The sequence below is a fragment of the Vanellus vanellus genome, assembly GCF_965231255.1.
Source record: "Vanellus vanellus genome assembly, chromosome: 1".
NCBI classification, from domain to species: Eukaryota; Metazoa; Chordata; class Aves; order Charadriiformes; family Charadriidae; genus Vanellus; species Vanellus vanellus.
Genome location: NC_138905.1, coordinates 199,274,159 through 199,287,742, shown reverse-complemented (window position 1 = coordinate 199,287,742; position 13,584 = coordinate 199,274,159). Strand labels below are relative to the sequence as shown.

Here is a 13,584-nt window from a genome sequence, read left to right as displayed (position 1 = left end):
AATGATTGATTGTCCTGAGAATTGTATAGTATTGTTTCCTCTGCTGTTCGCCTCTTTTGTCAGCCTCTATGTTGAACCCAATTAAGATTCTTCTATTCTGACAGTCATTGTTGTTCCTGCTCAGCGTACATCTTGTATCTTGCCTTTTCCACGTGAAAAAAGGGGGCAAAAAAAGCTTCACTGGGTTTTAATTTTGGATTGCATGCTCTAGTTCATCCTGCCGCATCTGTACGGATGCTTGTTTGCCTACTGCGTCCAGTGCCTCAGGTCCGGGGGGGGGGACACTGGGTCCTCCCCCGGGCTGGGGTGACCGCCTGGTCTCAGGCTGGAAATGGGGGTGACACAGTCCGAGGCATGCAAAGACCTCTCTGTGTGCGTTCAGCTCCCTCGCTCCCGCAGGGGACGCAAGAAGCTTTCGAGGGAGAATCCAGCCCACGGCACTGGGTGTCTTGAATGCTACCTGTGGCACAGGAGGCGATGCCTCGGTCCCTGGCAGCCGCTGACCGAGGCCCACAGCTCTGTGTTATCCCACAGGGTTCCATATTCAACAAAACCACTTAAAAATTCGCCCAACTTTCCTGGTTTGCGCCATCAGTCGGAAAAAGGGCTGTGACCACTCCAGCTGTGCTGCCCTGCATCTCTACTGAGGGTTTCTACAGGAGAAAGAGGGGAGCTTAGTTTTTGCCCATGGCAGAGATAGGTGGGAAAGTGCTCAGATATCTGTGTTACCCATTAAGGCTCTCAGCCTGGCAAGTCAGCTTTCAGCGCCCTTACAAGTGCCAAAATTTCCAGTTCCCAGGGGCACAATACACACAGTTCTCCCCTCTACCCTTACACCCCACCTCTGCCTGATTTCGGTCTTTCCTTATTAAAGACCTGGCAAAAGCTTGTTGAAGATAAGGATGTTTTTCCCCAGGCTGGAACGACGGCCCCGGCTACACCCCCCACCACTGAGTCCAACTCCCGGGGTGCGGAGTTAACATACCCAAGGAAAATATCTCCCACAGCAAGACCCCGTAGGACCACACGTCGCTTTTTGTATTGTAGATTTTATCAAATATGGATTCTGGAGCCATCCACTTGAGAGGAAGTCGAGCCTGGAGTAAAACGGACAAACCTGACTATTATTTTCAAAGTCTAAAAGAATTTAATCGTAGATGAATCAACTATATATTGTTATGTAAATAATTACCATTCAAACAGGAACCTGTGGGATTTCCTTACAGGCAGTCAAGATAAACCCACACTCATTTAGACACTTTCTTAACAAATTGTGAGAGTCAAAGGCTGTTTTTAAAACATGTGACACAAAACGCCAGAGACTGGAAACCTGTGCCCAGAATGACCAGGCCTTCTCTTCACGGGGATGTGGGGATACGCAAGAACAGAAGCCTCTTGCCAGCATCCTAGAGATGGGGGAGAAAACCCTACGTCCAAGCACAAATCATACTGTGACAGTGCCAGAGATGATCTCGGGGAAACTGGCAGAGCCTGAATCACAGGAGTGTGCCAGTGAACCCTTGAAGGCCCCTCAGCGCAGCCTCGTAGCGTCTCCTGAGCAGTACCCACGTTATGCAAATAACATTTCACAGCTGGTACGTGGTGCTCTGAGTCTTGAAAGCTATTTATGGATGACAGAATAGCTGGCAGGTGGGTGAGACGTGCAGAAGGAGAGTCTCTCCATTGTGACCCCAATGCCCACACTAAATTCCCGCAGCATCAGTAGGCGCAGGCAGGCTTTGCTGACCCGGCCTTCAAGGCAGGGGGCTTACTGCCTGCTACTCACAGGAGAAGCCAAAACCCCAAATGAGTAGGTGCTGGAGGCAGCGAGTCCAGCTTGGCTGGTCGGTGCTCGACCCTGGTGTGGGTACGCGGCGGGGACACACACACCTTGTTTTGGAGTGACCGGTTTCCTTGAAGGAAGTTTACTGGGTAAGTGGGTTATGCTGCAGAGCCAGCCAAGAAACAGACGTCTAAAAAACATCTAAGGGCAGAGCTGTGAAACAGTCAGCATGTCCAAGCCTTGTGCTTGAGGATAGAAACGCTTTCCAGATCTACACCGCATCTGGATAGCTCATCTCCATATAAAAACCGTGATAGCTTTCAAGCTCTTTTAAGTTCAGGAAATGTGAACGTCTACAGAACATTTTGGTGGACAGTTTGAAATGATACTTTATAATCATTTGGGTAAATAAACAGCATCTTGACTTACATCTCCTTTCCTCACATAATCAGGATTCTTATAAATATCTCTTGCGAGGCCAAAATCACAGATCTTCACGACATTGTTCTCAGATAAAAGGATGTTTCTGGCTGCCAGGTCACGATGAATGCACTATAATAAAACAGTTTCACAATCAAACTGCATTTCCTTAATCCTGCACACAAATTTCCTGACTGTCTCCCATATCCTTTTTTAAAATTATTATTATTATTATTATTTGAGGAATCAATTTAATATTTTTTTAGGGAAGCTGACTATAGTTTACATGAAGTTACTGTAAGCAGTGGCAATTCTTAACAAAAAAAACACCAAACTTCCCGAGTCCAGAAAGTGATAAACTTTTAAACCCCTTGACATTTGCAAGGAAAGCACTGATTTGTTTGGAGCCCCCTACCTAATATATGTTGAAATGAAGAAAAAAACCCACCACACCCAAAAGATCTTCCCTGAGTGAATGAGCTTGACCCACTGCCTTCAGCCATGAGCCTGTGTTTATGGACTATGGACACTTGGATAAACACACGGTTATATTTATAACGCCGAGAGGAAAAGGGCACTTCCTCTGGGAGCTCTCCCAAGGAAGGTGTCACTAAAACGTAGACATGATTTCACCTCTGAATCCCATCCTTCTGCAGGGAAAAATCCCTAATGCAAAACTTACCTTTCTGGAGGAGAGGAACTCCATGCCTCTGGCCACCTGAAAGCTGTAAGAGATCAGGTCCTCCATAGTGAGGGGCAACTTGTAGAGCTCATCAGCCTCTGCAAATGTGGAAAAATGTGGTTTGTTGCAAAGGTCGCTCACCAGGCAGTTATTTTCCCCCTCTCTTACTAACCCTATTACTACCATAAATTCAGTCTTCATAGAGCAGTATTCGAAGGTCAACCCACTGTCACTGGAAACAAAAATAGTGCTTGCTTTATACCCCACGCTTTGGACACTGCTGTGTTTTCCCCAAAGATAAGGAGCAGTCAGAAGAAACAATCGCACATTTTCCTGTCAGATTTAGTAACCCTGGAAATAATCTTTTTTTAAATCTTCTACCCTCTGGACATGACCCTGTGAGCGTCTCCCACGGATGTTTATTAGGGTGATAAATGAGGAAAAAAATTTCAGGGATGCACAGTATGTTGTAAAAATATCACAGACCGCGTAAGGACAGGAAGGAATTAATACCTACCCTCCTCGTCCTCCTCCACATCACTCAGACTTTTATCTTCCTGGAACCCAGAGCTCGCGAAGCTCTCACTGCTGGTGACACTGGCCAGTCTTTGGTTTTTGCCTTCCACTGGCTCAATATCCTTTTTCTCTTTCATTGGCTCTCCTTGCAGAGACGAGTCCTTCAAACAAACAGAGAAGAAGAGGTGGTACATCAGAGCAATGGAGGGGGTGGGAGAGGAACCGAATCAGACTTCTGTTGCCTTTCCACCAGGAGAAAATGCTGGTCCGTGGCATGTGCAGTCATGTTTCCCATGGGCACAGACGTCCAGTGTCACTGTGACAGGTGGAGGCTGGTGGCAGGGCTGTGTTGCACCAAAATTGCCATCCCCAGAAGACAGAAACATGATGGCTTGGGAGCACCAGCACATGATTTTGGGGCACCCCGGGCGGTGGGCTACCGCTGATGAGGTGAGGATTTGTGGGCTCCATGGATGGACATGTTTGCTGGGCTGTGGCTCATCTCAGCCTGAAATGAAACATCTGAAAGGGCCTATTTCTCTCTGGTAGCCAGAGAAGGAGCCTGGTGGGGTGAGCTGAGAAGGATGTGCCCACAGTGCAGGTGTCCCAGCCCTCTCAAAATAAAGAATCAGCTTTTTGTCCCAGGCTGCTTAAGGCACTTGCCTCTGTGTCCTTGCACAGTGCTTAGCGCGGGGCCCTTCCAACGAGGAGCAAGGGCACCTTGTGTTTGAAATACAGCTGCTGCTGGGAGCGACTACCTCGCTACCCTGATACCTTTATCCAATGTTTTTATGTTACATAAAAATGTAGCATAAAATGTACATCATTGACATACATTGTTAATGACAATTTTATGGAACACACGCAACACTGATTGGAAAATGCTTTCCCACTGCTACCCGGAGAGCAGCCTCGCTGCCTGGCCATGCGCTCGTGCCCTCTCCCCTTTCCTCTTGACCTGTAACCATCTCACTCCCCTGCACATACTGGTGCAGAGCTGACCTCCCTTCCTCCTGCCCAGTTGCCCTTCCCAGGGGTGCACCAAGTCTGGGCAGGCTCCTCACAGGGGTAGAATGTGGGTGGCTCCCCCCACGCTGGACCCTGCGTGGCCATGCTCCCCGCTGAGCATCCTACACCAACAACTGCACGTTGGAGGAGGCAGCTGCTGTGTTTCATGCAGAGTCTAACACAGATGGCCTCGGGAACAGAGGCTCAGCCAAAGCCCTTTGGACGGGGAGGTCCTGCCGAGTGTGCCCTCCCGCAGAGCCCTCCTGAAAAAAATCCTGAGATGCTGCTGAGCTTTTGGCACAGCTAAGCAGGGCTTTTGAGGACTGCCGTTCTGGGTCCAGGCTCCTAAATCCCACTTCAGAGCCCTTAATCCTTTGGGGGATTTTGCTGAAAGTGCACAAGCACGGATATAGTTGGCACATTTGGGTTCAAGTTTGTAATAAGAAACACGTTCTGGAGTTGATTCAGAGGGCTGTGGGATGTGAAGACAAGACTCTAATCTCTTTTCCTCTTGATAGCCCTTCTCCTCACACAATAATAAGATTACTTGCAAATCTCTGAACATTAGGGTGTCTTGGAACATGAGCTTTAAATGGCATTATCTCGGTTGTGTTCCCAGCGGTACTGAAATCAGTGGGCAAAACCACTTCCTTTGGCTTCGCTGACACCAGCCTCTGAAGTGACCCTAAGCGCAGCAGGAATGGGTCCGTCAGCAGCAGGGCGAGAGCATGCGGGGACACTTTGGATAGGATTCACTTCCTCTCGCTGTAGATGGCTCCATGCGAATTACTCCCAGCAGTTTCCTTGGACGGTCTGGGGGGAGAAACGAGCCCTTTCTTGGCACAGCACATCCCACACCAAACATTAAAATAGGTCAGGTGAACTGCACCAAAAAGCTTTTCTCTCTTTTGGTAGAAGAGAATCTAAGGAGACTAGCTCAGAGGCTGACATCTACACTACCGACACTTATGTTAGGGAAGATGAACCCTACCAGAGGGATCTGCCTCCTCACCTTGTTGGGGCAGAAAAAATTCCTCTTGCTCTTCAGGTAGTTTGATAAATTCCCATATTTGCAGTATTCAACAATCACCATCAGAGGCCCTGGGCAAAAGGAAAGTGTATTTTGAGCAGAATAAAGCAATATAAGGGGTCGTCAGCTCTGAGAAGAATAGCCTTTCATGCCTGTAGCTCTCACTTGAGACCAGAATAACTAATAGCATGTCCTAATGAAGTAGAAGGCTGCTTGAAGGACATGGGACATGTTAGTAAAACAATACTGTTTCTGGAAATTAGGGAAGAGACTAATTTTTGAAAGCTGGGTCATGAACCTGGGTCCTGAGGGACCCTCCGTTTCCTCTTCGGGCAGTCTGCGTTCAGACTGGAGTCCCGCAGCCCACACACACTTGTTGAACTGAAATAGGTGACATATCTAAAACAAACCATCATTCATACTGGTCCTTTGATTTTCTTAGTGGAATATCACGAAGGACTTTACAACAGTTGCCTTGTGATTCATTGTTCAGGGCCAGCAACTGATATCCCTTGTTCCCAGCTTTTCCAGATCATGTTTAACTCGAGCTTGAGCAGTGAAGTGAGTGAGATAAAGGACAACAAATGGCATGGTCCTAAATTCACACTTCTCATGTTAATACTAAAAGAGAGTTTAAGTAGAGAAAAAGTTTAATCACTTCATTAAATGACTAAAAATCTCTTTTTCTCTTCCTCTTTTTTTCACCAACTGCAGGACGAGCTCAAGTATTTCAAGTTAATAACTTGACCTCTGGATGAAAAACAACACGGCCAACTGACTGTTATTGGGAGGTGATCTGAACTCATTTTCAGTGCAGTGCAGCTTTTTTTACCTCCATTTTTCGTGCAAGCTCCCAACAAATTCACAATATTGAGATGATGACCAACGTGGATCAGGATTTTCAGCTCAGTCATCAGTGCTTTGTACTCACTTGCTGTGGCCCCTTCTGTAAATGCAAAATAAAGTCAATGTGAAATGGCAAAGGACTGATCCTACTGAGCTTTACCACTTCTAGTTACTTTCCATTGAAATAACCTCCGTTACTGGTTGTACTTCATGTGTTGATGTTCTTTGTCTATTCTTCCCTGCTCAGCATCCTTTTACTCGCAATAAAACTAATAAAAAGAGTCAGGCACTCAACTTCCTCCCAGTAGACTCTGTTATATTTAGAACTGGGAGAATTTTTTTTTTTTCACATGAATAGTTTTGTTGTTTCGGCCAAAAAATGAAAGAACAAATAAAAAGGGATTTCAAGACTCTAATTAAATCTATCTAGAGTAAGTTTTGGCTGACCTGACTTCATCTGTCTAAGGGTTATGTACTAGCCTGAAGTAATCAACATCTCAAGGGGTCGGTGGCAAGAGGAAAGCATTTCCAGAGGCTGATGCAGCCATTAGCCTTAGCTGGCTGTATAGGAAAGAGATGAACTACCCCTTGGTGATGCTTGCCGGGTTCTGTTCTTTATAGAGGAAGCCTGGAGTATTAAGATAGACCAGGGAAGTAAATTTTAATTGTTTTAAGTTAGGTGATGGCATCTCACCCTTGCTAGTTATGATCACTATTAATAATAATAGTAATAGTAATGATATAAGAAATCCCACAACTAAACCCAAAAGATTCTATCTAGTGTTGAGTGAAACTTTTAATTCCCTTCAAGCAAATTTTTTTTTGCAGAATTTTATTTCGGTAAGGAAGCAAGAAAAAGCATATTGCTTTGTGTAGACCCTAAATGACTTTTTCAGTTTAGTGACACTAAGAGTAAGAAGAACAGTCCGGTGGAGAGAAACTAGACCTAGGTCTTAAAGGGCTTGGTTTCAACATCTGAATGGAAACAGATTTTTTTGTTGGCCCCACACAACACTTGTCATCTACACAGTCACCCACCATTCATCTGTGCAAGTGGTGACACTTTCCCTCCACCTCATGGGAATTCTGTGAGAACAAAGCCCATGAATGACTGCAAAGTTTCTGGACAATCCAGTGAGGACACTAGGAACGGGGCATATTCTCCCCTAACTTTAGGTGCCCATAGCACCTAAAAGATACCTACAGAGGATCTAGTCATCACAGGCTCTCTTCATAGTCAGCAGAACTAAACAAGCACTCAACTCACCATCTGCCTTAGGACGGGATGAACTGTTGTTTCTCACCACTGACAATAAAGGGAATTTGAGTGACTAACTTGGATACAAGTATCTACCCTGCACACATACACATGAATTCCACCATGAAGACTTCTTGTAGCTGCCGTCTGCTCCCATCTATTCTGGGAACAACCCCTGCTGCCTTGATGGTGCTAGCTGGCACAAGAAGCCTGCTGATGTACATGAAGAAACGTTGAATCTGGCAGACCACTCTGCCAGCATGTATGTCTGCATGTTAGCAAAACAACTCAGTTGACCAGGGGTCAGGCGATGACCCAGGTGACAGGCCATCCACTGAAACCAGTGACACAGACGGCTATTGGCCCACTGCTGCAGAGTGTCTGGACAGGGACCAAAGCTTTAGTTTCCTCCATTTTTTAGACATGACATGCTTGCTGCAGGGTAGTTGTTCATTTGGCATGGGCCAACAGGGCATGTCTGTGCTTCTGCAATAAGAGAGAGGAGAAAGGTTTGCAACCGAATTCCCTTCTTGGGGATGATCCCGGATCTCGAAGTAGCGCGTACCACCCCCTGTGAAAGCATTTGACATTACGTTGCAGAACAAGCCTGTTGAGGACAACATCAAGAGGGCGCACCCTACACGGAATACAGCTGCCAGGTCATTGCCGGCAATAAATAGAAGCTACTTCAGGTTGAGTGTTGCAGGGAGAGACTGTAGGTCTGAGAGTATCACATATGGCCCTCCAAGAGCGGGAAGTGACATGTACAGGTCTCCTGACAACAGATAAGTAAGCAGCCGTGAAGATAGAAGCCACTGGGTAAGAGGGATGTATTCAAACTATGCCTGAACAGAGCCAACTGAGAGCACCAGGGATCCAAACCTTATTGGCGGAACAGGGGATGTGTCCTGGCAGGGAATGACACTAAAAAGGATTCAAGGATTAAGACAGATAAGCAATGCAGCATAAGCTCCCAGGGCAATGCAAAAAAAAAAAAAAAAAAAAAAAAGCCTGATATGATCCTTAGATATATAAACAAGGGGAGGCTAAATACATAGGAAAGGATGCCGCCAGGACTCTGGGTTAGGGAATTCAGCCACAGCTGCTGCAGGCTGTGACTGAACACCATCCCGCCTGCTAACATCCCAAGCGCCCTCTTCAAATTGATGAGGGTCTTTGTCCTTTCTGCTCCAGTGAGAAGAGCGGCAGTGAATAGCCGGGAGATGATTTCACTTTGGGAAGAGCACCGGTGTATGAAGAGCGCTGGCAAACCCATTACACCACCTGGGTGTCAGCATCCTAAGCACCGTGTGATGAGGCTGCAGACGGTTCAGGGAGGACACACCTCTATAACACCAGTAAGATTGAAACAGCTCAATCTGTTTAGCTTAATAAAAGGGCCTTCATGAAGAAAAATCATTATATAATCTAATGGAGAAGGTTAGAATTAGAAGCAAAAGTCAGACATGCAAATTAGATGTAAGGCACCTGTTTTTAACAGAGATGACTAATCATCGGAACTAATGACCAAGGAAAATACAAAAGCTTCCATTTGAGTGTCTTCATATCAAAGTGGATGCCGTATGCTTCAGCTAAATTTCATTTATGATGTTCAGTACGGGGTCAGTCTAGCATAATGGTACAGCATAGGGTACGCAGGAAATCTAATTGCCCCTTCTGATCCAACGAAAGTGACTCTTTCATTCTTTCTGGCATTTGAAGTAGTGGAACCACATTTTTTAAAAAATTTGGCGATCAGCTAGGTTCTCACTGCATCTGAAACTTTCTCCTATATCATGTGACAATTTGTCGCCCTATTTACTGCGAATGCAATCTTTATTTCATAGTTCTACCATTTTACTTGTGGTGGACTTGAAACTTGGTGTACGCATTTTGGAGGCTTCAGAGAGTAGAGTGATAACATCACACACTCTTGCTTTCAAGAGAATCATATTAAAAGTGGGACACAATATAAGGCATCATTTTTTCCAGCCCAGCTTTGCACCGAGATACCTTTCAGCATTTTCACTGCAACTATTCTGCATGTTGGTGATTTCTTAATTCCAAAAGCAGATGCTTGTACCACCTTCCCAAAAGCTCCATGTCCAAGAGACTTTCCTGTAAAGAAAATAAATTGGAGAGATACGTTCTGGTAAAAAAGAAATCCTGCCAGCAAATGGCTTCTTAGATAATGAATTGACAAATGACTTTTACAATGAGTTCCACATGTGTATTTCTAACATATAGGTGTTCTGAGGGTTTTGTGTTTTGTGGGTTTTTTTGGGGTTTGTTTTTTTTTTCGGTTTGTTTTGTTTTGTTTTTAAAGTGTAAGCAGACAAACCAGAAGACAGAGTCAGCAGAGGGAATAAATTATGTGATTGAAAATGATGCTAAATGAATGGAACCATTCAGTGGAGGTTCACTGGTTCCCAACCCAATTTTTTTCAGTCTAGCCCCTCCAGAGAAAGATTTGCTCCTCTCCCCCCTGAGCACACCACACCATGCAGCAGTCTGTGACACTGCTACTTCTGTCTTCAACAACACACGGCCTCTTCCTAAACTCGCGTACACACACTGAGCTACAGATTGCCACAGACTTCAGTAATTTTTACAAATTAAATTCTTCCTTCTCGAACAAGGTGCCTTAAAATTACCTTTATTCCAGGGAGGTGGCAGCACCTTTGCAGCGCAGCCCCTGGAGTACATGGACAACCCCCTCATGCTTTTCCTGAGCAAGCCCTTGTAGGTTGAGATCATGGAGTGGGGAGAAGCTGCAAATCTGTGCAAATGAGACCTTCATGTTTGCAAAATGAGGACTGGGGGGATTCAGCGAGAGGGGATTTGGAGTAACAAATTATGAGTTTGCTTATGGTGGGTATGACACTTCCAGGTGTCCAAGGGCAGACGTGTGTGCTGTGATATCATCATCGTGCTGCTACTGAGCAGACCCCAGGCAAAGCACCCAGAGGTCCTTGAGAGAAATCAGTGGGCATCAATAAAATTCTCCAGCAGTAGAAGCTGAGTGTCCTCTTCCTTCATATTCAGAACCAGGTAAGACGCCAAGCGTATTGTTATGACTTTTCTGAAGTTCATGATATTTTATGCCAATCTTACAATCTTCACAGTCTCTTTCGTGATTTATTACTGTTTGAAACAGGGAGTATTGACTACCTCTTTGACACAGCGCTCACGTGGACAGGCCTGGCCACCTCTGCCCTTTCCAAGTGGGGGAAGGGTTTTCATCAGAGACATCTTGTCAGTGTATCAGCTAGCAATAAATTTTATTTCCAAGTAACTATTTTCAGATTGTATTTGTGCTTCACCTTCAGGAGAACCCATGCATCCAAGTGGCTAGCAAGAGTACAGCCGCAGGCTTTGAGGTGTAGAGGAGAAGAGCAGAAAATAAAGGCCAGCTTTTCATACAAAAGCAATAACATGTGCCATGTATTTATTTGTCAGATATGCACATGTGACGTAGCCATCTCCACAGGACAATTTCCTTTTTCTGTGATGGGCATCTGTTTGACTAGCTCGCACTTGGACATCTACCTTGATGTCTAAAGCTAAGGGAGAGACGAATCCCACTCAGACACACAGGCGAAGAAAACGAGCTGCTGTCAGTTCTAAATTAAATTAAATAGATACTTCCTCTTACGTGTGTATCACATTTCTAAACTGTAATTCTCAGTATGTCTGTCGGTAGAAGCAAACAGCATATGTTATCAAAGCAATGGGAACATGAAGTAGAATATGCTAAACCAAAAAAAAACCCCAAATTTATTTCCCCCCTAGATGTGCAAGTGTTGCATTTTTTACAGCAAAGAAAAACCATTAAGAAGTTAATCTAAATGACTGAGAAGCATCAAGCTTTGGTATGGTTAGAGTTTGACACAGAAATACAGGTGAATCAATGGGTATCTTTGAAAAATCTATAGTCAATCTTCTTTTTCAGTTACTGCATATAGCAGCTGTATAAGGGAAGGAACATTAAAGTGTCAGGTTTTTCAGTGAATCGATGTTCTTAGTCCTTAATGTATTGACTGTTCATGGTTTCTACAAAGATGAAGGTGCAGTTTGAGGCCCTATAAAACCCATCATACCTTTGTTTAATCCATAGCTTTAATCTGTTTCCATCACTGTTAACTCACTTCCTACCTGGAGATAACCTACTTAGTCACCACTTGGACAACGTACCAGTTAGCTCATAAAGCTACACAAAGCTGCTAACCTTTCATAAAGGAGAATAAGCACTGGAAACAACACTTCCTTCTCTAAACAACGATTGTGATTTAATGGGAAACAGTAATAACACTTGATGTATTAGTCTTTGTTGCTCTGTTATTGTTTGTACCGTGCTAAATGTTAGCGCAGAATAGGGCTGCTTGAACTTTTCAGCGCATAGATTGAACTCCAGAGTTTAATACGTAGAGTGTGCCTATGACTCTAGCAGCTTGCTCTTGCAAAAGCCCTTTGTGTTGACACACAAAGTAATTACAAAATTATTACAGGAATATTAAGATGCCCAACCATCTGAGCAGTCAACTTGTCACAACCCTCACGCAGCTACACTGGCTATATTTGGGATAATGCTCAGGTATGAAATGTTTCAACGTTTACATCCAGACTAAGGAAGCAAAATGCTCTACTTAAATTTTCTGCACTTGACTTTGGTTTCCTGGGGCAATTCAGAACTCATTAAAAAGAGTTTTGAATCAGCAGGTTTCCATTTCAGTCCCATTTTGGCAGGGTTCTTCAAGCCTGTGAGCTGTTGGACTGGGGCATCAGCAAAAAGCCCTTCCAGACACCACTCTCCATCTATGCGGGAAGGCAGTGGCTCAAAGATGTATACGTTTCTCAGGTCCTTTGCTGCAGTTTGAGTCATCTGGGTTTTCCCCACATGTGGCTTCATATCTTCCATTATGTTATGCACAACAGCTCTGCATGTGAAGGAGAATGGAAAGCACTCTGCTGAATGCCAGCGCAGTGCACGGCTCGCAGTGCACGGGAGGGACCGGGGCTCAGGAAGCCCTCTCACCACCGGTGTGTGACATTGCACCAGAGCCATGTGGCAGTGCTCCCTTGGGGTCCTGCATCATGGCGTCAGCAGCGTGTGACCTCTCATAGATTAGGAAGGTCAAGCCCAAGAGTAAGGTGAGAAACGAGTGCTAGCTCAACACTTGCTTGCGCTGGAGGGCAATGTTTTATCGCCGACCACACTGACAGTGATTTACAGCACCAGCATTTTTCTGCCTATTGAAAAGATGACATTTGGCTCTCAGTCAGACTAATCTATACTGAGCGCTAATTGTCCTGACTTCAGTGGTGCCCATATGAAATTTCCTGTAATGTGTGTAGCTCTTACGTATGAAGGGGGAGTCCTGTTGTATAAGCATTGCATCACAGCCGTGGGCTGTAGGCATTGTGTGTTGGAGGAACACACAGCAAAGGAGATGTGGGCTGAAAGGACAGACCTATTTGCAAAAGTTACAATAAATATGTATCCTGGAGGATAAGTAGGTGGAAAGAGAAAAACAGACATATCTGATGCTGGAAGAGCTTGCATTTCTAAGTAAAAATATTTTTAAAAAGCCATAGAAGCACATTTTGTGTTTGTGAGAAACTAATCCTTGGAGACTGCCAAGGTTACTCAAAGACTGAGCCAACTGCCATGTAAGCAGGACTTGCACTGAGCTAATCTAGCATACTGCACATGCCCAATTTCTCTGAATCTGGTTCTCATTCGTTGTCAGCATTCTTTATTTGTTTACACCAGTTCTTCCACTTTTAACTCATTCTCTGGTCATCATTCCTTACCTCCAGACTCCGAACACCAACCCTACAAGACGTGGGTTGTTCCTTGGTGTTTACATTCCATTTCTGCTTGATTCTTTCCATGGGATTTACACACAAATAAAGCATCGCATAAACCAGCGATCACATTGTCTGCACATCAAGATCTTGGTCCACCATTGTAAGAAAACTATTTGAAGACTGAAGACGCTCCAGCACAAAGTTATGTTTCAGCATTCCCAGAATTGTGT

At 44.9% G+C, this 13,584-nt stretch overlaps 1 protein-coding gene across 1 annotated transcript in view; it reads right to left on the bottom strand.

Annotated features, from left to right (window-relative positions):
• FLT1 (fms related receptor tyrosine kinase 1) overlaps nt 1–13,584 on the bottom strand; it is a 113,910-nt gene that overhangs the window by 11,572 nt on the left and 88,754 nt on the right. Inside the window, exons 18-24 of the mRNA XM_082498638.1 lie at nt 9,557–9,661; nt 6,272–6,385; nt 5,422–5,510; nt 3,403–3,562; nt 2,886–2,983; nt 2,213–2,335; nt 986–1,097 (exon numbers count right to left, since the gene is read on the bottom strand). Coding sequence (XP_082354764.1) covers nt 986–1,097; nt 2,213–2,335; nt 2,886–2,983; nt 3,403–3,562; nt 5,422–5,510; nt 6,272–6,385; nt 9,557–9,661 — 801 coding nt within the window. The remainder of the gene's footprint in view (nt 1–985; nt 1,098–2,212; nt 2,336–2,885; nt 2,984–3,402; nt 3,563–5,421; nt 5,511–6,271; nt 6,386–9,556; nt 9,662–13,584) is intronic.